Below are 27,377 nucleotides of genomic sequence, written 5' to 3' on the forward strand. Positions count from 1 at the left end.
TATTAAGTATTGACTAAAATATTTGTGGCTAAAACATATATAGATTCTAACGTCGTTATTCAAACTGTTAATAGTCGTCGACTTACGACTTAGATGTCATGTTACGTACCACACTTTGACATGGCAGTTGATATGGCAACCGAGTCTACTAGATCTTTGTGATCTGAGTAAGTAACTATCCGTTTTTGATGTCATTTATAAAACCATTCGCAATGTTTTCAATTCTTACAGAGAGTTAGATTCTCTCGTACAAATCCTTATGTATGATATGATTATGATATTAAAAAGGTGCAAGTACCTGAATGATATTAAAAAGAGTTGGATATCAAAAAGGTGCAAGTACCTGAATGATATGATTATGATGTGACAAACGACATAAAAAAGATAAAAAGTTAATGCCTTGGATTAAGAACCAAAAAGGAGTTGCATAGATTGAAAGATAGCCATAAAAATAGTTATCAATGTTCGGCAAAAAAAAAAAAAAAATAGTTATCAATGTTTGTGAAGTAAAAACAAAAAGTCACATGGCAAAAAAGAATAAAGATGGAAAAAAGATAGAGGAGATGTAATGGACTGTCGTTAACAATCAAGCTTAAGGTGAAGCAGATATGACACACTTCCCAAGCCTAGGACATGAGGAAACAGACACACCGACATGTTTTCTAATAATACTGGACGTTAGTACGTTACAGCCTTCACTCTTTTGTCCAAATCAAAGACGAAACTGAAGCTTTGACACGAGGTACAGAGAGATGAAGACTAAATTAGTTAACTGAAGGTCTGAATGATACATATTTCAATACAATACCTAATCTCGGGCTCAATTTACAATACCAAACTGTATGAAGACCTACAGTCCAATGATCTTGACCCAGTTCTTGCATGATATGCACCCAAGTGTGAAGACAATTGGAGAGCTCAAGTCGAGTGACAGCGAAAGAAAGTAAACAATTCACTAACATGAAATAAAGCCAAACAACGCTGCTTTCTGCTCCTAGAAGATCAGTTTGCCATATTATATCTAAATTGAGAAGATGAAGACATGATACAACTTTGTCTTCATATATTTTTGCACACAAGGATTAAACTCCAGATGATTAATCGAACATCATCATCCATCCAGACACCATTGTTTTTACTTTTTAGGTACGAAAGAGAAAAGCTTGAGATCAACAATGGAGAAAGCCCCCCTCCAAGGCTTTTGAGAGGTATTAGAAGAAGGTTCCTTCAGGAGGTTGAACAAGCTTCCGGTTATGCGATGCAGCCATCTCCTTCTTCAATTGAGTCAGTATGTCCTCCATTGTGTAATCCCTTTGCCAGTTTGCAAGAACTCCAAACTTCTTTGAATCCACCTGATATCCAAAATCCACATTTGAGTAAACTAATTCAAAAGCAACAAATCATAAAAAAAATCCAAAATCACATTTCCGACCACGCCGGTTTCATGATTGACACAAGTCATGTTGATGCGTGAATGGAACCGAACAGTCGGGGGTTTCTCAGGGTAATCTTTGTCACAAAAGAGTTTCAACTGATAAATTCGACCCTCATGTACAGTCTGCACAAACAAAGTACCAGTCAGATGAAACCATTCAAGAAAGAGTCACAACAAATGTTTCCATATCATTCAAAAAAGTTTCTAGAAATGTGAAGAATTAAAAAAAGAAGAGATATAACTACGTTGTGAGGACCGATGATAGTGCCAGTCCAAGAACGCATATAAATGTCATCTCCATCATCCATTCCATAGCTAACAGTTCCATCTCCAATACCCTTCTCACCTCTTTCAAGCTCTTCCAACAATCTAAAATTCCTCGGAACTATATAATTGTAACAACCACAAGGTAAAGTAAACATCAAACAGCTCAGCTCAGCTCAGCTCTCAATATTTCTAAAAAAAAAAACTCTGTTTTAGTGAATGAAGACACACAATTACACAAATAAACTCTCAATTCTAATCAAAAGCATGAAAGCAATCCATCATCACCGCAACCAAACTCAAGAATTGAGATTATCACATAACGCTAATACAAAAGTTACCACGCGAGTGAGTTCAATACCAATCAAAAGACGAAAACTTTCAAAGTTATAGATAGAGATAGAGATAACAGAGATTAACCCATAAAACAATCAAGAAGAAAGATCGATTGAAACATAATTAAGATAAACCCCAAGACGCGTTCTCGCCTCAAATCAAAAACCCTAGAAAACTTAAGAGATGAAGAACAAAAAAAAAACAAAAAAAAATCGAAAATTTACCGACAACACTCGATGCCCCTGAGCCAAGAGTCATGATTTTGATGAGCTTGAGGTTTCGTTCGAGTCGATTGATTGTGAGATCTGACCAAAATTGAGAAGAAGAACTGAGAGATTCTCTGATGCGGAGAAGACACAAAAAACGCTATTAGTGGAGAATAATCAAAGTCGAACCAAACTTGGTTGGGGGTAGCTGAATTTGCAGGTGGCAACTATTTTATTTTCCGCTACCCAGATTTTTGTTCTCTTTACAATTAAAACCACAAATTTAAGATATTTTCAAAAATAACCCCAAACATACTCAATCATCACTGTTAACTTATCATATGATTGATCACTATATTAGGAGGAGCTCTGTAGCAAATACAACAGTTTCATCTCCTAGCGGCTAGGCTACAAATATATGAGCAGAAGAATACAACAGTTGTGTGAGCTTAAAGGGGATTTATCATCAACTAAGTGATTTAGGCAAAACTGTTGTGTTGATGAGAAGGGTATAATTTGTGTCGTACTACAATGTATCATCCTTCGTATTGCATTCCCTTCATTTGATGACATTGTATCTCTCAACTCCAAGTACTTGAGGGTCAAAACTGCAGACAAAGTGTGAACCCATTTCTTTCCCATGTTACAGAAAGACTGTTTGGTGCTCAAACCTTTCAGAGGTAACAACAACTCATATGGTTATAATAATGAAATGGTCATATCAGTATAGTAATGGAAGACAAGGTGGTCCATGAAGATGATCCTCAAAATATTGTACTAGAGGAAGGAGGTTTAATGATCAAGCTGACTTGCCGAACAACATGTTTTAGAACAGAAACTTACTGAATAATATCCATGGAAAGGCTCAGGGTAAATTTTGACAGGAAGAAGCAGAGCATGAGCACTAATCTGTCCAATCTGTTAAAACCCAAATACATATTTGGACTGAAATCGGTAATTTACAAGTTCATTTACCAAATCTTGTTCTCTTTATTTTCCAACCAAAGGGTCTTTACCCTTTTAGGGCACGAACATGACCAAAAAACTTCGTTAAACTTGAAAACGACTTGGGAACTAATTATATATTTGTCAAAACTTATTCCCCGGAAACATGGGAAGCTACTCCTTCCCGAGAGAAGAAGAACAAGAAAAGAAAAATGCAAGAGCACACAAGATTTGAGTAAATGATGGTACATTGGCAAATAGAGAGGCTTAGCTTCTTATAAGTTAGAAGAATTCAAATTAGAGCTTGAATACCCATTCTCCGCATCTCTCTGAGCCTCCAAATGGGATAAATCGCATCTTCTCCTAACTCTGATGCCTCCACTTGTTGCATTGCCCAGTCGTAGTGCACCATGTGTATCGTGTCCTATATCCAACACACAACACATTCTTAATGGACTCTGGCATTGCCCATATGTTTTGAGTTTGGTTTATGATGTTTATTCACAATACCTGGCCTCCTTCTTTGATATTTCCATTCTTGTCGCGAACGCAGTAGATTTCTTGCGTTTGGAACTGACATCAAAGATTATAAATCCATCAGACCCAATTCTTAGCTAAAGGATGACCTCAGAAGGAAAATGAAGACCATTACCTTGACGATGATTACTGGATAATTCCCCATCATCTTTGTCTCTAGAATTTCAACTTCAGATACATGCAGAAGCTGCACATCACGGCCAAATCAATTTAACTCACCACGAAACGAAGGAGGATCCAGTGGAACCAAAAACAAAAAAAACTTACCTTGTGATCGAAAAAAAGACCATGAACCTGGAAAGCTCTGTGCTCTGCCGAGCACCGTTCAATCATTTCCTTGCTGCAATACTTCTTCAAGGTCTCAGCATCTCCCTGCACGAACATGGGAATTAGCTAGAGGCAACAAAAACGAAGATGGGACAAGATGATCTTATATAAAAACCTGAGATTTACCTTACTATATGCATTCAAGACTGGTCTGATGGCTTCCTGAACTTCTGCAGCAAAGTCCGGCAAGGAAAATGATCTGACCATAAAAGAGATAATAATATGATTACCAGGGCCATATCTTCAAACCAATAATCAGGCCTCTATAACTTACGGATCTCGGCGGCGTATCTCTTTGTAAGTCGATGCAGAACCTGTTTCCTCAAAGATTTTCTCATTCATGCTGCCAAACAAAAGAATGCACATATCTCTGAGTTGCTGCAAGTAAGTTAATTTTAAAGGAAGATAGTAAGGGAGCAATTAGAGCATACTCCTGAATCTTGTGAACTATCGGATTATCACTGGTTTCCCATCTTTCCATCACATCTTCTGCAATCTAACACGGTCCAAAATGCATTGTCAATTTACAATAACAAAGCAGTATTAGCAAAGACAGTAATGCAAATTAAGATATTTGAACAAAAGTGACTAAAGAGAAGAGTAGAAGATGTCCATTACCTCTTGGCTCTTGTTGACAACAGGCTCACTCATTCCACTAAGACGTTTAAATATAGGATAACCTTGCATCTATACCAAATTTAAGGAAAAAACTCAACAAGGGCCTTTAAAACATGGCATAAGTGGACAAGACAAAGATGGTCATTTACCTTTTCTCTTAACGATTCCCATTTTTTTTGCCACTTGGACTGTTTTGTTGGCGTAACCACCATCTCCGTTCTCGTACTTCTCTCACCTGTAAATGGCGGTGGAGGAGTATATTCCAGGTGCTTCCTTTTAGATGGGTTTCCACGCAATTCATCCTTTACAATGTCAAGTCCCTTCTTTGCAAAGTCAAGGGGTTTGGCTTCCTTCAGCTTGTGAAACGCCTCAGATAGCTTTGGGGAAGAAATGCTGGATTTGAATTGTCCAAAAAATGTATTTTGCTCCTCCGTCGTACCTGATTGTTGTTGCTGCTGCTGATTTTCACCTTCAGTGGTTCCTGTGCTTGATGAACTTGCTGACTCTGCATTCTCCTCCTTTCCGAGCTTGAATGACTCCTTGACCTGACCACAAAAGATACATACCCGAGTTAACAAAAAAAACTTACCACAATTAACCACTGTAAGGACAACAACAACAAAAAAAAAAGCGGAATTCCAGCAAGACCTCTTCTGTGGCTGCTGATAGCCTGTCTTTCACACTTGAAGAGACCTGCACCATCAAAGCTGTTTTGTCAGGGAAGATTCTTAGCCTTTTACAATGTACAAAGTTGGCTAGTCATACATTAAAAAACTACGTTACAGTTCACTAAAACAATTTAGTTACCAAACTAGGAAAGATACAGCATACACATAGTATAGCCAATGATTTCAGAAAGAGAAGAAACCACATACTTAAGTCTTAACATATGAAAATCAAAATATGCAAAACAAGCAACGAGTAAACAATATTGCCTTTGAAGCATTCTCGAAAGAGATAATTCGACACAGATATGGTGCCAATTACTAAAGCATACCTTTTTGGCCACAGATTCAGCCTCAGTCCAGACTCCATCAACTTGCTTATACAGCTGCTCAGTCGTTTGTTTCGTTCTGCATTTGCCATTTCATTCCAATAAGAGATCTATTTGTATGCTAAAAGTAAAGGTTAACTATATCGTGTACAATTTTTAAAAATGTGAATTACCTAACTTTCAGGTCCTCTTTTACACCTTTCAACTCTTCTGCTCTTTCCTTCAACTCCTTCACTGTTTTCTGAAATTCAGGATTGCTACAACACCAAATTGTAAAACAAACCAAAAAAAAGGATTTAACTTTAAAGTTCACATGCCTCCACACATACACATAAACACAATAACAAAAGATTTGCATTTATACCTTTCAGCTTCCCCTTTAATTTTCTTAGAGAAGTCACTGAAAACACTAAACCGGCGATGACTCGCATACCCATTTCCCTGTACAAGAAGCCCTAGTCTCCCTGCGCCAACTCTCTACAAAAATCAAAACACAAAATCAATCATCCCAAGCTTCGTAATCACAACCACTAGAAAAAATAAATCACAACAACAACACGAACCCGTTGGTGAGTCAATTGCTGAAAAAGAGGCTGCTTTGTGATTAGTAAATCTCGAACTAGCTTCCTACTCGCCATTACAACAACCTTCGTATCGTAGTGATTTCAAAAAGAATCAATTTCCTTTTTTTTGAAGAAAGAAACAGAGAGAGAGAGAGAGAGAGAGAGAGAGAGAGAGAGAGAGAGACCCTATAAGCGACCTTTTGAGAATTTTAGCCGCAATGAGATTGAATCAGATTAAGATTGATAACATATTCTTTTAATTTATCGGATAAAAAAGAAAGAAAGTTGAAATTTTTTCCTTGAGAAACAAACCAAAAAAAACCCAGAAGACAGGAGTGTGTGTTGCCTTAAACAGTTAAAGCCCTAGGAGAGGTTTCTCCTCTCTCGATACCATTTTTACCGACTTGTTTGGATACACGGATAGGTTTATATTTCGATATACTGAATATAGGAAACGTCGTATCCAAACAGTATATTACCCTCTTTCTTTATAGTATTGGGCCATTTAGCTCATGACTTACGGCCCATAAAATAGTAATTAATTGAATCATAAAAGGCCCATTAATAAGTTGAAGTCTCGGTTTTGGTTTGTGTTTTATTTAGAATGTTTATAATTAATTTGCCTCTCCATAATAGGATGGTTTTTATATAAAAAAAAAATGTATAAAAAAAGATGAAGTGTGGGATAGCCAGAACTCTGAATTCTATACAATTGTTAGCTATATTAAAGAATCTAATACATAAGAAGAAAAAAGGAAGAGAGTGAAAATTTTGGGAGAGATTTAAAGGAAGAATCGATTATGATTTTACTTTAAATAATACAAAATGAACCTTTGTAATATTAAGGGATCAACATCTAAAAACAGCATGACAGGGACCATATATGTGAAGCTTTTGTTTCTTTCTTATCCTTGTACGTGGGCTTCTCAGCTCGTCCGGTTCACATCTCCTGTGAAACTTAGGTCCTGCAAAATCAAATAAACACTCTTTATGCAAAAAGAAAAGGAAAAAAAAGCATGCCATCTTTTAATTAGAATCCCTTGCAAAAGTATCAAGTAGTAGTAGACTTTCCATTTTCTTTACTTATGTAGTCAAGATAAAGAGATATACAATAACAGGTGTTATGTTTAAATTATTTCCCCAAAAAAAATGGTTATTTGTACTTAAATATTGGGACAAACACTTTGTGAAGAGTATTTCCAAATCCAAATATTTTCGTGTCAAATGATAGATTTTATTGTTGATCGGTACGAAAAATCCAATAATAGAGATGTGGGGAACAAGACCTATGTGTCGATATGTATACGTACGCACGTAACATCGACACATCAATTATGCTCGTTCATGTATATATAAGGATTAGGTATAGTCGTCTAGAAGAAAAGTTTGACGGAATTGTCAAATTTATTGTTCTTGAGGACCAAAAAGCATATGATAAAAATGAGAAACGTGCCTAACAATAACAAACACTAATAGTAAGAACACTTATATAGTAGAAACAACTTTAATAATAACAATGGACGGCACTTCGTTTGGGATAAGATTTTTGGATAGACCACTCGGCGTGATATATGAACAGTACATCTTCATTCTCTATTCTCTAAAATGTCCTCCCCAACCCAATAAATAAAAAGACCATTTGTTCCTATCCTTAGTTTCTAAATAAGTTTCTAAATAAAACTATAAAAACATAAAGATTAACATTCTTGACTTTTCTAAGCGAACGTATAGAGATAAAGTAACTTACGTTTGAATTTGAAAACGCGTGAATGAGAAACGTAAAATGCCGGTAAAAATGATATGGACATGTACTTAGATAACTACTCTACAACGACTTAAGCAAAATGAAAACAAATTAAGTTATTTTGTTTGTTTAAAATAATAAGTGAAACGTACCATGTAGTACGGAGGAGGATAGTGTTGTTGTTGCTGAGGGTAGAAATGAAACTGGTCGTGATTTGTTGTACATGTGTTGGAACCGTCAGGTGTGGATGGCTCCGACCAGTCCGAGTCTAGCTGGCACTCCATGTTCACTCCGAATAGTCTCAATGTCTTCGAATTCACTCTCTGGCTCTCCACCGCTTGAGCCCCTATGTGCCATTCAATTAGATTAACAACAAATATTGAATATATAAATTTAATGTAGAAACTGAAATCGAGGAATCTATAATGGACAACTACCGAGACTCTATAGTCAGAATTATCCCAAAAAGAACAAGACTTTTTAATCGGATGAGAATTTCCATTTTTGGTACTCTCAGATGACAAGCTTTACCACAAGGAGACGCCACGTCGATACAAGTATATTATATGCGAGTAAGTAATAACATTGGTACTACAAAATGTCTCCATCACATGTAACAATTAAACATATACATTTGAAAAATAAGTATACACTATATACTCTTAAATTAATTATGTTTGATGATGGGTTTTGAACTTGGTCAATTTCTTATGTTGCGTATATATACACGGATTTATATATAAGTGTAAATAAATATAGTGTAAAATGGAAATGGAGAACGAGTAGGTGTAAGTAAGGATACGCAACAAATGTCACGTAGAGCAGATAATACGAATCCGATTCTGTTTCTATGGGCTTCCATCATCTCTTTATTTTTACTTCTCTACTGACTTTAAAAGCGCGTCTAACCTCACGCTCCCAAGTCCCAAACAAGATAAAGATTTTATTTTTCAATTGGGTCACGTAACTTCATATGGTTCATGAAATAGATATTCACTTTTAAAACTTTAACAAAAGGATCGCATTACTCCTTAAATTTTAACTCCGCTATTATCTACCTAATATGTGCATGGAAAATGAATTATATACGTTGACAAAAATTAGAAGCGACAAAATGGATTAGTTAATAATCTAGCTAACAAAATTGGGGTTTAGTTGTTTCACTATCCAAACTTTACATGTTAAAGAAAAACAAGAAGAGAGAGGGGTACCTGCATGAGGATGATATTGGAGCGAGGCATTGGATTGATGATGGCGATAAGAGTCGGAGGAAGAAGAAGAGTCACCGCGTCGTCTCCAGCCAATGAAGAATCTACCACCATCAGCACGGTGGCGATGGAAGAGAACGACGTCTCCGGCGTCAAGGTTCTTTTCCTTGACGTATCTGCTCCAGCCTTTGGTCAAGACGTAACTCTGGCTACTGTTCCAATACGAGTATCTGAATCTCCATGGCTTACCTTCCTCGTCCTCGAAGCAGAGGAGAAGTCCCTTCTCCACCGCGTCTGCAGCGGCTGCAGCTAGCGGGAAGTATCTCTCGGCGTGCTGCTTTGGGATGACGAGGCGGTTAAGTTTTCCGACGTCGCTTGGGGTTAAAGGTTTCTCGAAGAGAGCTTCTTTTTCTTCCACGACGTCGTTTTGGTGGTGGTGTTGTTGTTGCTGCTGTTGTTGCCACATGAGAGAATGGTAGTGGAAATCGCTTGAGTATTGGGTTATTGACATTTGAAAGAGAGAGAGAGGAAAGAGATGTCAAATAGTGATGAGAAAGAAAGAGAAATTAAGGGCAACTATTTTTTGAGATACCAATGCTCCTTTAAGGAGGGTACATGTATCTGCCTCTATTTATATATGTTTATATATAAGTTTCAAAGAAAGAGAAATTAAAATTGACATATAAATTATCAAGTATGTATATAAAAATATATGTAAGATATGCCTTTCTAGTAATTTATATATATATATATAATTGGAGATATATAAATTTCGATGTAAAAGAAGAATAATAAAGATTTGGACATATGAATTTCAGTTTCAATATAAAGTTTAATATTCCTGATAATAAATGTAAAAAGTTTGCTTACAAAACAAAGAAAAATATGAAAAGGTGGTTGATGATAATACTATTCAATACTAATAAGGACTTGTTATCTAGTGGTATTTTAGCTAGGGTGTATAGATTTCACATTTTGATATTTATGTATGCTGTATGCACATATCTATATGACTATATTTACATGTGAGATGTGTTTTGTCGGGATAAGGCACATGTTATCGCATTATCCTTCATTTTCTATAGTTTACTACTAAACTTGTCAAGCACGTGCTCTCCATTCACCACCCAACAAATCATCCAATTATCTCGTTCTTAATTATGTTAGTTTTGACATATTGACATTTGTATTACTAGTTAACTGACACTACATAGCATTACAATACATTTATTTTATTTTCGTTATATATTACCAGTTTCATCAGGTATGGTTGAATTACCATCATTCCTTTGTATTAAACTTACTTAAGACAACACCATATTTTCTACATGAGAAAATTTTGTATAGTTTTAACGAGAAAAAAATATTGTCTAATTCCAGAAATAGTAAGGTAGCCTATTCTATCTCTGATGATAATGCAAATATTCTTAGATTATATTTTTTTAAAGTGAGAAGAAGAAAAAAAACATATAGGCAGATACATGGACCAAAGCCTAGAAAAGATCTTTTGTCTCTTAACCAAGAAGATTTCTATGTACAGCCTTTCCTTATTTAGTTTTTTTCATCACGTGCATGACACATCTCATTAATGTTTACGTATTGTTCATAAAATTTCGAAAATTGTTTGGCTCTAACTATTTTATGTGAAATGATTTATATATAAAAAAAAATAAAAAGAACGCATATGATATAGCTTTGTGTGTGTTTCCAAAGAAAGAGTCGTGGGAGGGATAGAGATAAGATCTGTCTTCAATTGTCTGTCCTCTTTCTACAGTCGTGTTTCAATCCTCTCCTCACAATCTCCCCTCACTAACAAACATATAATAAAAAAAAAAAGAATATAAAATTCGCAAATGTATTACGTAAACCCAAAACAAACTTTTCTAATTTGTTACTCGCTTTTTGTTTTTTATGTCTTCCCGACTACTTTGTCCTCTTTGTTTCCTTTTTCTGACATATTTATCACAATCTGTCATTATGCTCTTGAGAGATTAATTTTTCCAAAATCTCATAAAGTTAGATTATATATGTTAGGTGAGTATTCAGCGGGATCTTATATTAATCATCATGTTTATGCAATGTAGTTTAAAAATATTTCGGTTTCAAAAGTTTTTTAACATGAATTTAAATAAATTTAGTGATAATGTACATAACAATTCAGTTTTGCAATGACTGTGTACATATAAAACTAAACAAATCCTTATAGTAATGTAAAGCCTACTGAAGAGAAGTTTAAACTCTCTTTGCTAATGGTTCTTACAGAGAAGAAGTAGACAAACAGGCGGATCGTTACAGAAGTTTTAAACTTGTGTGACATGAATCAAATTTCATCTTATTCTGTGTAGCTTCTTAACTTATGTTGGTGATAATGAAATGCAGTACATAACTTAAAAGGTGTAACGATTAATTGTGTATTTTAACCAAAAAACGATTACTTATGTATAGAAAAAACGTCATATGTTTATAATATATCGACAACTTGCTTTGTTTTTTGGTGACGTTATATCGACAACTTGTTTAGATCTGAAGCCTATTAATTCGAAAAAGTTTTCGTCCACCAAAAAGTTGTTATGTGATATTTCTGTTTATGTAATATTTTAATAAAAACCAGGTCAAGTGATAATACCTCATCCTCGATCGCTGCGAAACTTCCTCAATTTCCAAGTAGATTCATTCTATCATCAGGTAAAACCCCTGTTTCTTCAATTCCACTACTGACATCAATGTTTCTCCACAATTACACTTTACCTACTTATGTGAAATTACTTTGTAAGAGTTAATCAGAGAGTTCTTCTAAAAATGAATGAAGATAGTACGAAAGGGAAAAGTTCCCTTGAAAATTTGATTAAATGAATGTTAAAAATGAATAAATTTATCTTGCCATAAAAAAAATGTTGCAATATGAGTACGTATATAAGAAAGGAAAAGAAAACAATAATGAGAAGAGCAGCAGAGAAGGAACATGGATCCTTAGCGACGAATCAAGATAGGGAATCATAAATAAAAATATACTACTAGTATACTCCATATAGATAAAGAGAGACAAACAAATTCCAAGAAATTGTAAAATTTTAGGAGAGATCTTTGGATTCATAAAATGAATAAAGAAAAAGATACATTATGAGATTATATTATAAGGAAAGTGAGTGAGACTAAATAAGCTTGACCATGCACGAAGGTCATATATGTGCACTACGTTTATGGCTATTTTGCTTTGATGTACTTATTTTGATTCCCTTTTCGCAATTATTGTGTTCTCGTTTGTGATCCCAATACAACTAAATATCTATGACTATGCTCTTTATATATAAATAGGTATATATATGATTCATATACATGCGACGTATACAACTAAAATGTTCACGTTAAGCTGTGACGTAAACCAATATTTCTCAAGTACATATATAAATTTACCAGTTTGAATAGCGATTCAAAACTTAGGGTTAGAACTAGATTAATGAATGGTTCGGATGAGCGATTGAGAATGATTTTCTGGACCGGGTATGAAGTCGAAGTCTCTTGGACCGATTATATATTTCAGTAACTGCAACTGTTCTATAAAAAAAATGCAACTGTTCTGAACTACTATTCGATCTCCAATTTGATTCAAATTTTTAACCTGAACAACTACGACGACAGTCCATAAATAACTACTGTAAGTAAGTTATAATTTATATTTTATCCCAAAAGAATCTCAAATTAATAGAAGAAAATAGTTTCATATCAATCAACTGTATATATGGTGTGACGACTGTGATATTCTATATAGTTGTTTGTGTCTAAAATAAATCTTATATTATTGAAATATTTGTTATGTAAATATACAGTTCTATAGGTTTCAGAAGAACAAACACATTAGCGACGGCACAAGTTATTAGTTATTACCAATGGGCATTAACATTTTTTGGCTTTTTTAAAATAAAAATATTGTTTTGGAAGAGATCAAACAAATATACTAATTAGTTTAATGGGCATTAACATTTTTTGGCTTTTTTAAAATAAAAATATTGTTTTGGAAGAGATCAAACAAATATACTAATTAGTTTAACTTGTTTTTCTAACTCAGTAAAACTTTGCCATCATTTAGAGCAGTAATATTTTGCAACGGAAACAACAGTTAATGTTTTCAATCACACAAATCGAGAATTAGGGAATTATTTCTTTTATAAAAAACCGAATATGATACACTTATTTTCCTTACTCATGTGTCAAAAGTCTATAAATGTTGGACCTAATAATTTTAGCTAGCTAGGCAAGCTGTGATGCAGTATCATGTATCAACAACAAATATTGATTTCATGGCTTGTTTGCCTGAGTTTTACATGAATGAAAGACACTTTGTTGGAAAGGATGTATTTTCTGTATTATTTGGAGTCGAGGAAAATATTATCCTTTGTTTATTACAATTATAGTGTAGGTAGCTTAGCTTGATGAAATATCGAAGAAAAATAAAACTAACGGATTAACAGTAATCACTAAAAAACATACTTTTTGGCAGGGACGAACATATTTCCAAGTTCCTAAACCAATGTTTTGTCACGTCGTTTCAAATATGGTAGCAGCCAAAGACGTAGCTCCTCCGACTAAATTAATAGTGATGATCAACTTATGCAGCATTTCAGTTCGTAATTATATATTTGTTAACGATTGAAAATATAATTGTAAGAAAAAGGCATCAAAATTTCAATCATATAGTGACAAAGACAAAAACATTATCAGAAGTATCTAGACTAGTATACCCACGTGCCACTACGTACACACCTATGTCTAAGTATGTGTGCATTGTGCATGTACATTTGTGTACATATACACGTACGATATTTGTAGGCTTTGATTACGAAATTAATGTAATAATTTAAAAAAATTAGACAAAGAATCCAAGTTTGATTTAGTAGGTATCTGACACACCTGGATTAATACTTAAAAAAATATTAGTTTGAAAAAGATATGAGATCATCTGTGCAAGTGCATTGCACTTAGAAGTAATTGAGTACAAGATTGCTTTTCAGTACAGAGAATTATGGCAAGAATAGTACATGAATACTGACACAAATGAGATGTCTTAAACAAAGGATGTAATTAAGTTTGTAATTTGACTTGATAGTTTAAAAGTAATCCAAGTCCATATGGCCAGATGAATGCTATTATTATATTTTCTCTTTAATTACAGAATATAATATAGAATGTATATACTGTATACCATGACAAGAGATTATGGATGTACTCATCATAAGCATATAATTAGCATGAGACTTTGGAGACCTAACCATGGTACCATAATTAATATTCCAACTGTTACATGGACCAGAACTTGGGCCTTTCTGAGAATAGTCTCTGCGCAAAATCTTGTGTAAGTACTTGATAGGCATTGGCTGAGGACTAAACCTGCAGAAGATAAATTTAATAGCAGCCCAATCAAGGATTGTTCATTTTCTCCATATTCTATGATATATCAGTTACGTGATTATATTCTAATTTGAACGTTAGGGAAACTTAGGGGATACCGGATACATGCATATTTTTCAAATGCACAGTCACTTTTATCTCTGAAGTTATTAAACATGCATTGCTCCGAGATCAAAACTACTTATCCTGCATCCTAGCCGAGGTTATCCTTGCTTCCCAAAAGTAAATCTACAAACCAGGAGAGATATATAACTCACAAAATTTAGCTTTCACCATCTGGAAACAACTACACAAATTTTTTTTTTTTTTTTTTTTTTTGGAATAAATGTTAAATTATATGCAAAAGAAATAAACGTTATACAAAAATTGTGTTTGACTTTTCCAAAACAATTTTAAGGAACCAAAACCAGAGCAATTATACAAAACAGAGCATTATACTCGGTAGAGAGATGCAGCAAACCAAGCAACTACGCCAAAAAGTTAGGTTCTTTCTTAATGATATTTTTTCAGTTTCTTATCATGAACTGTAGATGTAGTACATTCGCTTAAGATCAGTGCTTGACTATATAAGATATACAATTTAAAATGTAACTGTATATATCCAGTGGATATTAGTCTGTCAAAAAGGGAAAATTAGGTTGAGAGTAGGAACCGGATACACATACAATAATGTCGTTCGCTTATTTTATAATATATGACGCAAATGAAACCGACAATATTGTTAGTTTATTAAGTGTGTATTAGTCTATTAACTGAAAACTAAAAAAATTTAGAACTAGCAGAAAACTAATATAGGTCTCACAGAAAATAATGGTTAAAAAAAAAACTGCTTCAGATTCAGATCAAAATCATATATGCCATATGGACTGGCCATTGGGTTGGGTCTAAAAGAGGCCACAAGATGTGTGCATGTGCTTCAGACAATTAGACTGCTGCACCTGAGTCCTGACCAGTGGTGGGTTGCTCCGTCAAGTCTATCGATCCAACGCTGCTTCCCAAACTTGTCGTTATGGCCATAAACTTCGTCTATTAATCGTTTGTCTGTTTTTACTCCGATTTCCATTTTTTTTTAAACACTAATAAAATTTGAAATAGTGACGAAAAAACATTGAAATAAAGATCTTAAACACTGATATTAACTTATACCCTTTTATTAGTATTTTAGTTATATATGTATATATGCATTAGTATACTGCATATTTCAATACTTTACAATATATATAAGAAAATGCCAAGACGACGTTATTTATCAATTATTTCAGTCATGCTGATGTAAATCATTGTTGGTCTTTCCTTTTCTCATCGAGCCTTTTCTTTTTGGGTATTACTTACTAGTCAATTTTTTTATTTAACACAAAGAAACTGTACAAACCTAATCGACGGTGATATCTCTTGACTTAAATTTAAGGCAACCCTTAATCTAGTGTTGTTTTAAGGTTGTCCCATTCCCTGTTGTTTGTGAAATTATATTAAATTGTAAATAATATCCCATTGTCATGTTCAAGGCAAAAAAAAGCCAAGTACTAATTAAGCAGATGGCGATTCGATGATGCATAAAATTGCTTAACCAAAGATCATGCAAATTTACACGGTCGTTTAAGCGTTTATAAGACATATTAAATATGATTCATAATGGAATGAAATTTATATATTTAAAATTTTTAAGTTAAAACTCAAATTAACCTACCCTAAAAAGTTCAAATAAAATACTAAAAACATCGTTGTGTCAGTTTGCGCCGGCATTTTTTTTTCCATCAACCAAAAAACTAAAATATCCAACAATTGTCTCATATTTTGCTAATACTATGTAGCCGAGCCGGACCTTGCTAGTTTAAATTGAAATTACGGGTGATAAAAACAAGAATGTATGATATCATATATATTTAATTTATAATACTGGCTGAACAAACAAATACAAGAGGTCAACATGGGCCATATCCCTTTCCCACCTTCGTACGTATCTTTATGAATTATGACTCCTTTAATTGTGAACGTCTCGTCGCATATGTGTGTACGTTTTTGATCTTCATCACTTTATGTTTTTTTTTTTTTTTTTGCATAAATACTTTTAAGGATTCTGACATTGGTTGCGCCTGTACTTTCATGTCTTTTCTACAGAAGCTAAATTATCAGAGCTCTACGAGTAAGGACTCATTTGTGTACAAAAGAGATTTATAAGTGAAACCAATAAATCTTTCTATTTACTTGTTAATGTGCAAGACAAATGTTTTTTAATATAATTTTTTCCCCAATGCAATGATTTCCCATATCTTTTACAAAAAAAAAAGGAAGAAAAGATTTCCCATCGCTTCCTTAAACATCAAAGAAAATTTAATTACTATTATTAAAAGAAACAATGACTAAAATTAGCATATTTAAGACTGCCTGTTTCAATAGTACACATAGTTTGACAAACAATACCAGTTGTTGAATAATAATATGTATAATTGACAAAAGATTATGTATATTTTGAATAGAATATATACATACTTCTCTAGTTGATAAATAAAGTTGTCCGGAAATCTAATGCCTTAGAAGTGATGCTTTGGCTAAGTATTCTTGGACAATTTTCTATGGAAAAAAACTTTATAATTTCATTCAAAAATCCATTTAATTTATAATGTCCTGTTTTGATTAGCTTAAAAGAAACAAAATAAGTAGATACATCATTTATTTTGTATTAATTCAGATGCATAAATCAGCTAATAATGGGATTAGAACTCTCCTATTCGTCCTAAAATTCATTTATAATCTCTTTAATCATGTAATTTTAATTATACAATATATAAAAAGTTGATTTAAATTAAACGAAATCATGTATCACATATATCCTTTCCAATCACAATTTTTTTAAAAATTATACATTTAAATTATTCTTTTCAACGTCAACATAACTGCGTCAATTATTTATTATACTAGCGAAAATGACGTTAATGATATTTTTGTTATTAAAAAAAGCATATCAACTTGGCAGTTTAAGCAGCGGTACTATTGTAATAAAGTTTAAAAAAGATGGACCACTTTGGCAAATAAAAAGACTTTGACGCTCGTATATATAAATACCCCTTCACTGATTAACCAAAACATCATTAACTAATCACTCCCCAATTAGTAAATTAATCACTGAAACAGAGATGGCTACCGTAACAGATTTAATCTCCACCGTCCATCAGGACATTATAGAGTCTCACATCTTGACACGTCTCGACGGCGCAACCTTAGCCTCCGTCTCGTGCGTCTCCTCGCATCTTCACCATCTCGCTTCCAACGAGATCCTATGGTCCAAAATCTGCCGATCCACGTGGCCTTCTTGCTCCGACGGCGGTTCTCGTTCTTTTTTCTCCGACGCGTATTCTATGGTGGAAATGGAAACAACCACCGCCGCCGGTTCAGTCTCTGATCTCGACCGTCCGTTTCCGGAACTGATCTCCGCCGTTGATCTTCGCTACAGAGGGGAATTGATTCTCAGCAGAGTCGTGAAGACGGAGACCACGACGGCGTGGTTTCAGAGCTCGCCGCTGAGAATCGATCTGGTGGACGCGAAGGATACGGTTGCGACGCCGATTAAACGAAGGACGAGGACGGAAGACACGTGTCGTGATCTGGAGAAGGATCTGACTTTAAGCTGGATCGTGATTGATCCAATCGGGAAACGAGCGGCGAATTTGTCGAGTCACCGGCCGGTGTCGGTGCAGAGGAACTGGATAAGCGGAGAAGTGGAGGCGCAGTTCGCGACGGTGGTGGATACGGTAGAGTGTGTGATCACGGTGGTCACGTGCGGCGAGGAGGAGCTGCACGTGAGGGAGGTGAGTCTCAAGGCGGAGAAGATGGAGGGAACGCATTTGAACGGTAGGGATAGTTTGGTAATTCTGAAGAGGGTAATGGAGGGCAAAAGGGTAAATGGAAGACATAGAGAAGTAGAATCGAAGAGGAGACACGAAGAGTTTATGGAGAAGAAGAGAGAGATGAAGGAGAAGAAGATGAGGGTAGAATCGGTATTTGACATTTTGACTGTATCTTTTGGGATTTTAGGCTTTGTGTCTCTTGTTGTGTTTTGTCTTCGGAGAACCTCTACATGAATCGGAAGCTTCTAATAAATTGACCCAAGAGACAATTTTTTTAAAAAAAACATAAAAAACAACTTCTTCAATTACATTTTCACACAATAATACCAATTCTCATGTTACACAAAGCACAAAGCCACAACACATATACAAGAAGAACCACTAGTTCCGTACATTACGGTCTTGACACTTGTAAAAAAGGGGAAATATATCAATGCCTCTTGAGGGCGACGGCGGAGATGATGATGAGAACGATGAAGAAGAGAATCGCGATAGAAGCGGCTACAACAGCGGTGCTAACGTTCTGGCAGAAATCTCCAAACTGCTGACAGATGGGGAGCCAGTTGGTGCTTTGGTTGCCGTTGTGTGCAAGGTAGACGATTGATGCTGCCGCTGCTGCTGCTGATGTGTTGAGCGTCACGACCAACTTTATATATATAACATGCACCATAACATAAAAGAGAGTGAGTTATATGAAATTAAGAAAGAAATGATTAATAGAGTTATAAGGTATGTTACGGTATCGAAGATGAGGAGGATCAGCCGGGGCGCAACAGCGAGTGGACGGATAATAGCTATGATGGAGAAGGGAAGTGAAAGGACGAGATAGCTGGCCACTATTGCTACGGCTATCACAAAGTACCTTCAGATAATATATAATTTATTAGGTCACTAGCCTCACAAATCACAATGATATATAACCGGTACATGACTCATTGACTTGACTTCGAATTTAAATATATAATTTTTAAGTACACTATATCAAACTAGAGATATGTTTCACCGTGTTTAAAGATATGCTGTATGCATTAATTAGTTTTGTAAATATGAAGTAAAATAAGTAATTATATAGTAAGAAGATAGGAATGGACGTACTGAAATGCGGGAAGGTCATCGTAACCGGCTTGGAACTGGAGGAACTGAGTAAAGAAGGGAAGAGTCTCCTCGGCGGTGTACATGACAGAGGCAGCCCCAATGGAGACTGCTATGGCGCCCAAACGGAGGAGGAAATCGAATATGGCCAAACCTCTCTTGGCGCCACCTCCTGCTGCGGCTGCCACGAAGCCTTTCTTCTTCTTTGCGTCAACTACGACATGGCTTGAACTTTTGGTCACGGTGCTTGGCTCGCCGACGTCAATGGTGGTGGCATCTTTCGTCATTTTCTCTTGTAGTTGGTGGGGTTTAAGAAAGACTAAGTTGTGTGCTTTGTGTGTTGTGTATTGGAAGGTTTTGTAGTTGTGGTGGGAAACTAATGGAAGATGCACTTATATAGTGCTTGTATAATTATGCAGTGGTTAATTAGGAATAATTAGTAGCTAATTAATGATTAGCTTTTTAAAATTGTTTGATATTAAGTTTAGTTGATTTGTTAGAGTCTGGGGAGAGGAGTTGTTCATTGCTTCTTACTTTCCCCCACTTACTGTACTTGGGTTTGAGCTAAACAATTGAACTCAAAAAAAAAAAAACTAATGAAGTTGGTATCCGTTCGTAGGCACAAAGAGCTTAATAATGTGTTGTTTATGTTACATTTTATTGCCAATTGTATGTTTATCTAACGACTAAAACTACTTTTAACTAGTTAGTTTTTTTTTTTCAAGCGAAGCACAAAATTATAATATGGTTATCATGTATGCAATGTCAATTCCGGAATCGGATTTTTTTTTTTATAACTTTGATTTTATGTTTTTATTTTACTCTTTTATATGGATCATTATCGAAATTTGTCTATCAAAAACTAATTTGACTAATATAAATTGAAAAACAAAATTATTTTTGAAAAAATTAGCACTTGCTCAATTATAAAATTAGTTTGGTAATTAAATATCAACATAATAATACACAATTTTAGTTCCTTTTGATACAATTATAATTTCTGTAAATCTTTTCAGGAAATAACAGAGCTTAATTACCAAGTGTACCATTATGGTACTACCATATAACTCTTTCTAATTGGATCAGGTGTGTTTGCCCAAAAAAAATAAATGGATCAAGTCTTAATTCCTACATTAACACCAAAATAAAATAAAATCATATTCTCCTTAACTAAGCTGTTATATTCCAGCAAAATATTCCCCTAGATATGTAGTTGATAAAATCATATATATTCTTCTATATTTTTTTTTTGTTTTGTTCAAAATTCAAATTCTGTAACGTAATCTTGAACGTTCGGATTGATATCTCTTATTTAACCTTGTCTATATATCTCTCACTTTCTCTGTATCTCTTTCAAATCAGATCAACAATGGCTAGGATCAGAAGAATCCCAAAGCGCCATACTCACCACCAATACCACGTCTATTTCTTTGGAGAAGGTTTGATCGTCACGGTTACTCACACTGCCTCAGTGATCCGGCAATGGATCCACACCGTCCACCACAACAACCGTCGTCACACCCTCTCGTTGTTGGTCTCGGCGTCCAATGGACACCTCATGGTACCGATCCTCCTCGGAAAGTTCTCCAACTATGCTACGGTGTTATTGGGGCATGAAGGAGTGAGGAAAGATAAGGAGATATGTATGAGTGATTGGGGCGTTCGCAACCTTTCTCACGATCAGATAGTTCTGGCGTCACATGATGTCTATGTTTGCTGCAAGCTCGGTGTTAAGGAACGTCTCTGGAAAGTGAGAGGTTGAACCTTTCTTTTGTAGGGTGTGTTGCAAGGAAAGAGCTGTGGTTTGAAAAATATTTTATTTTTCTAGTTCTTTAAACTCAATAATAAACAATTTAAGAACTTTTTCTTCTGTGACAAATTCATATCTTATTATATAAAGTTGGACTTTGAAAATTAGTCATTAACAAGATTTTGACATGTGTCAAGATAATTATCAAAAAAGTTACAAAAATTAAAAGTTTTTTTAAAAAATAATTATAAGGAGATTATATATATATATATCATAAAATTTGAAATTCTTAATTTATTTACTTATTTTTAATTTTACGTTATTAATTATACAAAAAATAAAAAGGAGATTAAGGAAAACATACAGTTAATTATTAGTTTTAAATTTGTAAATAATCACTTCTATATAAACATAGATTGTCTCGTACTTTTCATCTAACAAAATAATTTATTCAAAAAGTATTGCTTTCAACTTTGTTCTATTGGTAAAACTTTTTTTTAATGGAAAGGTACATCATGGTGTGTCAAAGACACTTTCACGAATACATTGGAAAATTTAACATTAGTTACTATCAAAAGATTTTATGACGTTATAAAAAGGTATTTCGTTTCATTGGTTGTTGGAGCAAGCCATTTTAAGATAGCTAAAAGACGTGAACATATTCTCTCTACACATGAGCGGCAGAGCCGAGGTTCTCTCTATGGTGGAGGAGGTTGGATGCAAGGTTATCTTCCCAAGAGAGGAAGGTTGAGGAGGTTGGACACAAGGTTATCTCCCCAAGGGAGGAAGGTGGAGCCAATGTTCTCTCCATGGTGGAAGAGGTTGGACGCAAGGTTTTCTCCATAAGGGAGGAAAGCGGAACTGAGGTTCTCTCCATAGTTGGTCATACACTATGTGATGTTACATCATTGATTAGTATACTATGTAATATATTTTTTTATTAGAAATATTTTTTGAACGAATAATTTTAGTAACTAAAAAAACTATGCAAAAGTGAAAGTAAAAAGACGTATAATACGCTTTTAATGGTAAAATACATAAAAGATTTGTAAATAAATATAAATCAATATATTATAGCAAAAATAAAACTTATAAATAACGTTATTTATAAAACTTTAAACCCGCACATCGGACGAGTCTTTATCTAGTTTTAAATTAACTCTTGCTCGCTATTTCAAATCTTATGTCAACATTGGTCATGAACAGAAAAAATGAAATAAATGTAAAGTGTGTACGTTGTAAAAGAGACAATCGTAACGCTAAAAGGGAAATATTAACAAAAAGGAAATTTACGAGTTAGATATACACAAAAGCTATTTACTTTGGGATCATACACAAAAGCTATCAAGCATAAATATAACAAAACTATTATATTAACAAAAAGGAAATTTACGAGTTAGGTATACACAAAAGCATAAAAATAACAAAACTAGACTTGTAATTAAATTTACGAACATAACCAAATCGAATAAAAATGTAAATAAGTAAAGGAAGGCATGGGTATATACATCTCGAAACATAACAAAACCCTATTTGCTCTCGCCTTCTTTGGGGATTTTCAACTGTATCTGTGTCTTCTCTTATTTAACCTCAGATCGACTCTGGACGATTCGAGTAGTCATCCTTATAATTTCCTCTACAAGGTAAGTTTTTCTTATAGCACTTGATTCTAAACGATTATTTGTTACGTATCTTAATACAGTTCAACTCAAAGTTTCTGGTTATATGTTCTTTACGATTCTAGGATTTTTATATATGGATTGAGCTAGTGAGATATTATTGGGAGTTATATGATATAGTTTGTAAGGGTTCGAAGTTTTAAAATAGTTTTTTTTAATCTAATTTCCGAGATTCATAATTAAATTTCTAACTGTTCAGAGTTTTTGGTATAACTTGGCGAGTTTGATTATACAATATAGTACAGCTGGGGAGTTATATTGAAAATCTCATGTTTTAAGGTTACTTCTAGTCTGATTTGTGAACTGTTATTTTTATTTATATATACCAAAACCCCGTTACTTTCTTTTTGTTTTTAATACCGAAACTGAAAGATGACCTCATTATTTTCAAACTTTAAATTTTATCTCGAATTATCTAAGAATGATCTTTGATTTTGTCTAATTTGTATAGATGCTTATCACCTAGCTAATGTATCCTTTAATTTGTTGAATCCGTCCTTGACATAATGTCCACGGCATACATGTTCTTTTGTGAATGCAAAAGTCAGCAGCGCTTCATATACCATGTTTGTCGTGCGAAGAATATTGGAGATAATTTGGGATGCGGTCCATCTACTACTATAAACAAGCTATATACAGAACAAAGTTCGTTTATGAAGTGGGCCGGTGACATCTAAACGGAAGAATAATATTATGGTGATAAGTATTAAGAGATTTAGAATATTTAATTAAAGGATATGAATTAGCCTCTATATATTTTAATGTGTCAATTCTCTTGAGACACTGTCGTTCTCTAAGTTAGCAGGTTTCAAATAGCCATGGCTAGGATCAGAAGAAGACTCCCAAAGCGCCATATCCACGGAGACGTACACCACGTCGACTTTTTTGGACAACGTTTGATCGTCACGGCACTCATACTACTTCAGTGATCCGCCGATGGATCCAAAGCATTCGCTTCTTCAGCCGTCTTCGTTTGTCACACCCTCTCGTTGTCGGACTCGGCGTCCAATAGACACCCGGTGGTCCCGATCCACCACCGGACACTCTCCAGTTATGTGTTGGTATCCGCTGTCTTATTATCCAGTTGTCTCACTGTAAGAGCATGCCCAACGTCCTCCGACTTTTCTTGGATGATCGCACAATCACTTTTGTCGGCGTCTGGAACAGTCAGGACCAGGACAAGCTCGAGAGATTTTACCATCAGTTGTACATCTGGAGACTTCTGGACATAAGGTACTATCTGCCTATTTGGCTCCAGCGTAGTTCCTTTGAGAAGATCGTGGAGGAGCGTTTGGGGCACAGAGGAGTGAGGAAAGATAAGGAGATATGTATGAGTGATTGGGGCGTTTACAAACTTTATTATGATCAGATAGTTCTGGCGTCACATGATGTCTATGTTTGCTGCAAGCTCGGTGTTAAGGAACGTCTCTGGGAATTTGAGATTTAAATCTTTCTTTTGTTGGGTTGTCTTGCGAGGACAGAGCCGTTCTTTCAAAATCATGACCGTTTTTTTATTTTTGAACTCAATAATTAACGTTTTCTAATTCAATTTTTTTTTACCGACGCTTTCAAATTCGAAAGTCTCATACAAAAAGCTAATATGTAAAATCTTTCAACCATATAGGCTACCATTTTCTTTTACCAGCAACCCATTAAGCTACCATATATATAATATATTGGTTGATCATAACGAACATGTGCATTTGTATGAAATTATATTTTAGTATTATCAGTCCAAAGACATACATATTGTGGATGACTAATTAGCAGTTTTAGTTGGCACATTCCAATTATAATGTTTGGTCCTTAATTTCTCAGTATATTTTCCCCCTTTTTGTATATGATCAGTTCTTAATCTTTGTGTAAGTGTGCTTCTCTCTATGTTTCATGACAATCATAAGCCCGAAACCCATTTGTCAAAAGTTTATTAAAGGAGCCACTTGCGAAACAAAGTGAAATGGTTGGGTCCACTTTCATATGTACAAATCTAAACACTTTGCGGCCAACTAAAACCTGTCAATTCGGACTGATGATAGCATGATGGTCGGGCATATACCACCTTGCTATTACTTGGTTCAGACACCTCTTTAGCCAATCCTCTCACATTTCAGTTTAGTTTTTGGGGTTGGTTTAGCTAAGGTTCCGTTAGTTCGATTTTAGTAAAGGTTTCTTGGTGTTTTAGTGCGTTTCTGAAACTTAATTATAAGTTTGATACGATCACTATTTACAATGAAAAAAAGTGGGTGTTAAGAAATAGAAATGGTAAGAGATAAAAATTTATGTGGATCAGAGCATTTGACAATTTTTATTTAAAAGCCCCCGTCTGTTTATTTGATATTTGAGAAAGAAAGAGGAAAGAGGGAAGAAAGAGGAGAGAGGGAAGAAAAAAATAGATGGGACATTGATTTTTTTGGATGTCTTTTTTTGTTCTAAGTTTTTTTTTGCTTTCTCTTTCTCTTTCTATATATATTAATATTTTTATTTCTTTTTCTTTTCGTTACAATTCCCTTTTCCTAATTATTCAAATATTTATTAATATATTTTTGTTTCCAAATTTTTTCTACATACAAAAAAACAATGTATTTTTCTTTATAATTTGATATACATTTTGTTTCAATGATTTCAGATATAATTTTATTCAAAATATCTATATTTGTGTACGGTTTAAATCATTTAGCAGATTAGATAGATTTAAACCATCCATCAATATTTGTATACAGTTCAAACCATTCACCATGCCGTCCAGCAATATTTGTGTACGGTTTAAGCCATCCATCATACTAGGTTTTGAACTCACGCTACGTGTGGGTATATTTGATATATTTTGATGAAAACTATATATGATTGATGAATATAGTAAAATATTATCTTATAAAAAATTTAAATTAGTATTAAGGAAAAAGTTAAATTTCATACACAATTTTTTGAAATATAAAAATCAGTTGTGTTATAAAATCAAATCTGATAAAAAAAAATCATGAATTTAACTCGACATCCAGACGAGACGAATTAAACTGATGACCTCACATATCCCAAACCATTTATTTGACCACCAGAAAAACAAAACAATTTTATCATCATGAATTTAACTCGTTTTCATATCTAATTAATCGCTACCACTTATGTTTTCGTGTTTTTTATTCAATGTTTTCTTATTCTTCATATTCTTTCTTGTCATTTCTATTGTCAAATTTTGTGGTAATCGTCATCATTACTTTTACCGTCTGGTTCTTCCCTATACTCTTTTTCTTCTTCATCCTCGTCAACTTCTTCATCCTCGTCAATTTCTTCACTTTCTTCCACTAAAAAACCTTTTTTTTAGACTACCACACAACTTGTTAATCCATCAAACTCCAAGAACAAAATCATTTCTTTTCTCATAAAAATAAAAAATAATATAAAAAATAAAAAATTAATGAACAAATATCAACTTATCTATAAAATCATACACAAAAATATGTTTTACAGCTCATAAGAAATAAAAAGCACAAACGTAGATAAATAAGATAATTTATGTTTTACATAAATATTTATAATATTTTAAACTTTTAAAAGGTTCCGAAATATAAATTTTGAACCTTTTAAAAAGTTTCAATATTTATAATATTTTAAACTTTTAAAATTTAAAAATTATAATATTTAAAAACTTTTTAAAAGCTAAGAACTTTTAAAATTATAATATTTAAAAAAATTTTAAATATTATAATTTTTTTTTTTTGAAACTTTTGAAAAATTTTAATTTGATCAAATAAAAAACTAGATCAAACCGAATATACTTTTAAACTTGGACGCTTGATAAATCAAGCTTTCCTCCTCATTCGTTGTTGGAAGCATATTAATCTTATTTATACTGGTTCTGAACCATTGTCTAAAAATTTTATAGCCGATGTGGAATATTGTGCATAGTTCTTTTATTTCCATAAATTTAAAATTTTCCTTTTTCTAAAATATTCTGGAAATTTTTTAAAAAAAGTTAATGAATGACATGTCAAATCCTGATTGGTTGTTTAAAATAATTCTGAATATATAAAATTCTGGTGATTTTAAAAAATGTTAATTAATGAAGTGTTTAATCACAATTGGAGGTTTAAAATCTTATGTGGACGCCTTTAGGAGTTTATACCTCCTACTTTTTATTAGTATAGATTTGATAGATTCAACTCGTCCAACAATATTTGTGTACGGTTCAAACCATCTAGCATATTAGATAGATTTACACTGTCCAGCAATATTTGAGGACGGGTTAAACCATCCAACATGTTGGAGAGATTTAAAACGTCCAACAAAATTTATGTACGGTTTAAACCTTCCGACTTATTGGATAGATTCAAACTATCCGACAATATTTGTATCCGTACACCTTATTAATTGTACAATGTACATATATTTATGCACATTATTAAGTGTACAAATGTAATTTATTTAATT

General features: G+C 33.8%; 5 protein-coding genes and 1 pseudogene across 6 annotated transcripts; 2 read left to right on the forward strand and 4 right to left on the reverse strand.

The window, feature by feature from the left end:
• Positions 1–928: 928 nt before the first annotated feature.
• On the reverse strand, positions 929–2,500 carry LOC104792380 (ubiquitin-conjugating enzyme E2 variant 1C). Of its 2 annotated transcripts, none has more exons than XM_010518514.3 (4): positions 2,260–2,500; positions 1,678–1,820; positions 1,433–1,558; positions 929–1,352 (listed from the first exon to the last, which is right to left on the reverse strand). In XM_010518514.3, exons 1-4 carry the CDS (start codon positions 2,291–2,293, stop codon positions 1,212–1,214), a joined length of 444 nt encoding a protein of 147 aa, XP_010516816.1. In that variant the 5' UTR covers positions 2,294–2,500; the 3' UTR covers positions 929–1,211. The 2 variants fall into 2 exon arrangements, with proteins under 2 accessions (XP_010516816.1, XP_010516817.1); XM_010518515.3 differs by having other exon boundaries at positions 1,681–1,820; positions 2,260–2,482.
• A 711-nt stretch (positions 2,501–3,211) lies between these two features.
• Positions 3,212–6,647, reverse strand: LOC104792381 (mitochondrial import inner membrane translocase subunit TIM44-2). The gene is made up of 14 exons (XM_087454501.1): positions 6,226–6,647; positions 6,027–6,139; positions 5,836–5,919; positions 5,666–5,741; positions 5,317–5,361; positions 4,818–5,213; positions 4,669–4,737; positions 4,482–4,546; positions 4,325–4,393; positions 4,177–4,249; positions 3,991–4,095; positions 3,839–3,910; positions 3,697–3,759; positions 3,212–3,610 (listed from the first exon to the last, which is right to left on the reverse strand). The coding sequence occupies exons 1-14, from the start codon at positions 6,298–6,300 to the stop codon at positions 3,479–3,481; spliced, it is 1,437 nt and encodes a 478-aa protein (XP_087310627.1). The 5' UTR covers positions 6,301–6,647; the 3' UTR covers positions 3,212–3,478.
• A 219-nt stretch (positions 6,648–6,866) lies between these two features.
• Positions 6,867–9,791, reverse strand: LOC104792382 (B3 domain-containing protein At2g36080). The gene is made up of 3 exons (XM_010518517.3): positions 9,181–9,791; positions 8,122–8,315; positions 6,867–7,190 (listed from the first exon to the last, which is right to left on the reverse strand). The coding sequence occupies exons 1-3, from the start codon at positions 9,686–9,688 to the stop codon at positions 7,152–7,154; spliced, it is 741 nt and encodes a 246-aa protein (XP_010516819.1). The 5' UTR covers positions 9,689–9,791; the 3' UTR covers positions 6,867–7,151.
• Positions 9,792–17,613: 7,822 nt separating this feature from the next.
• Positions 17,614–18,733, forward strand: LOC104699261 (putative F-box protein At2g36090). Its single transcript, XM_087453703.1, has one exon. It carries the CDS (start codon positions 17,718–17,720, stop codon positions 18,660–18,662), a length of 945 nt encoding a protein of 314 aa, XP_087309829.1. The 5' UTR covers positions 17,614–17,717; the 3' UTR covers positions 18,663–18,733.
• Positions 18,734–18,777: 44 nt separating this feature from the next.
• LOC104792383 (casparian strip membrane protein 1-like) lies at positions 18,778–19,898 on the reverse strand. The gene is made up of 3 exons (XM_010518518.3): positions 19,524–19,898; positions 19,167–19,290; positions 18,778–19,074 (listed from the first exon to the last, which is right to left on the reverse strand). Exons 1-3 carry the CDS (start codon positions 19,805–19,807, stop codon positions 18,859–18,861), a joined length of 624 nt encoding a protein of 207 aa, XP_010516820.1. The 5' UTR covers positions 19,808–19,898; the 3' UTR covers positions 18,778–18,858.
• Positions 19,899–20,811: 913 nt separating this feature from the next.
• LOC109133360 (uncharacterized) lies at positions 20,812–24,476 on the forward strand (annotated as a pseudogene).
• The last annotated feature ends 2,901 nt before the right edge of the window (positions 24,477–27,377 follow it).

Source organism: Camelina sativa, chromosome 6 (genome assembly GCF_030686135.1).
Source record: "Camelina sativa cultivar CO46 ecotype springtype chromosome 6, ASM3068613v1".
Lineage (NCBI taxonomy): Eukaryota > Viridiplantae > Streptophyta > Magnoliopsida > Brassicales > Brassicaceae > Camelina > Camelina sativa.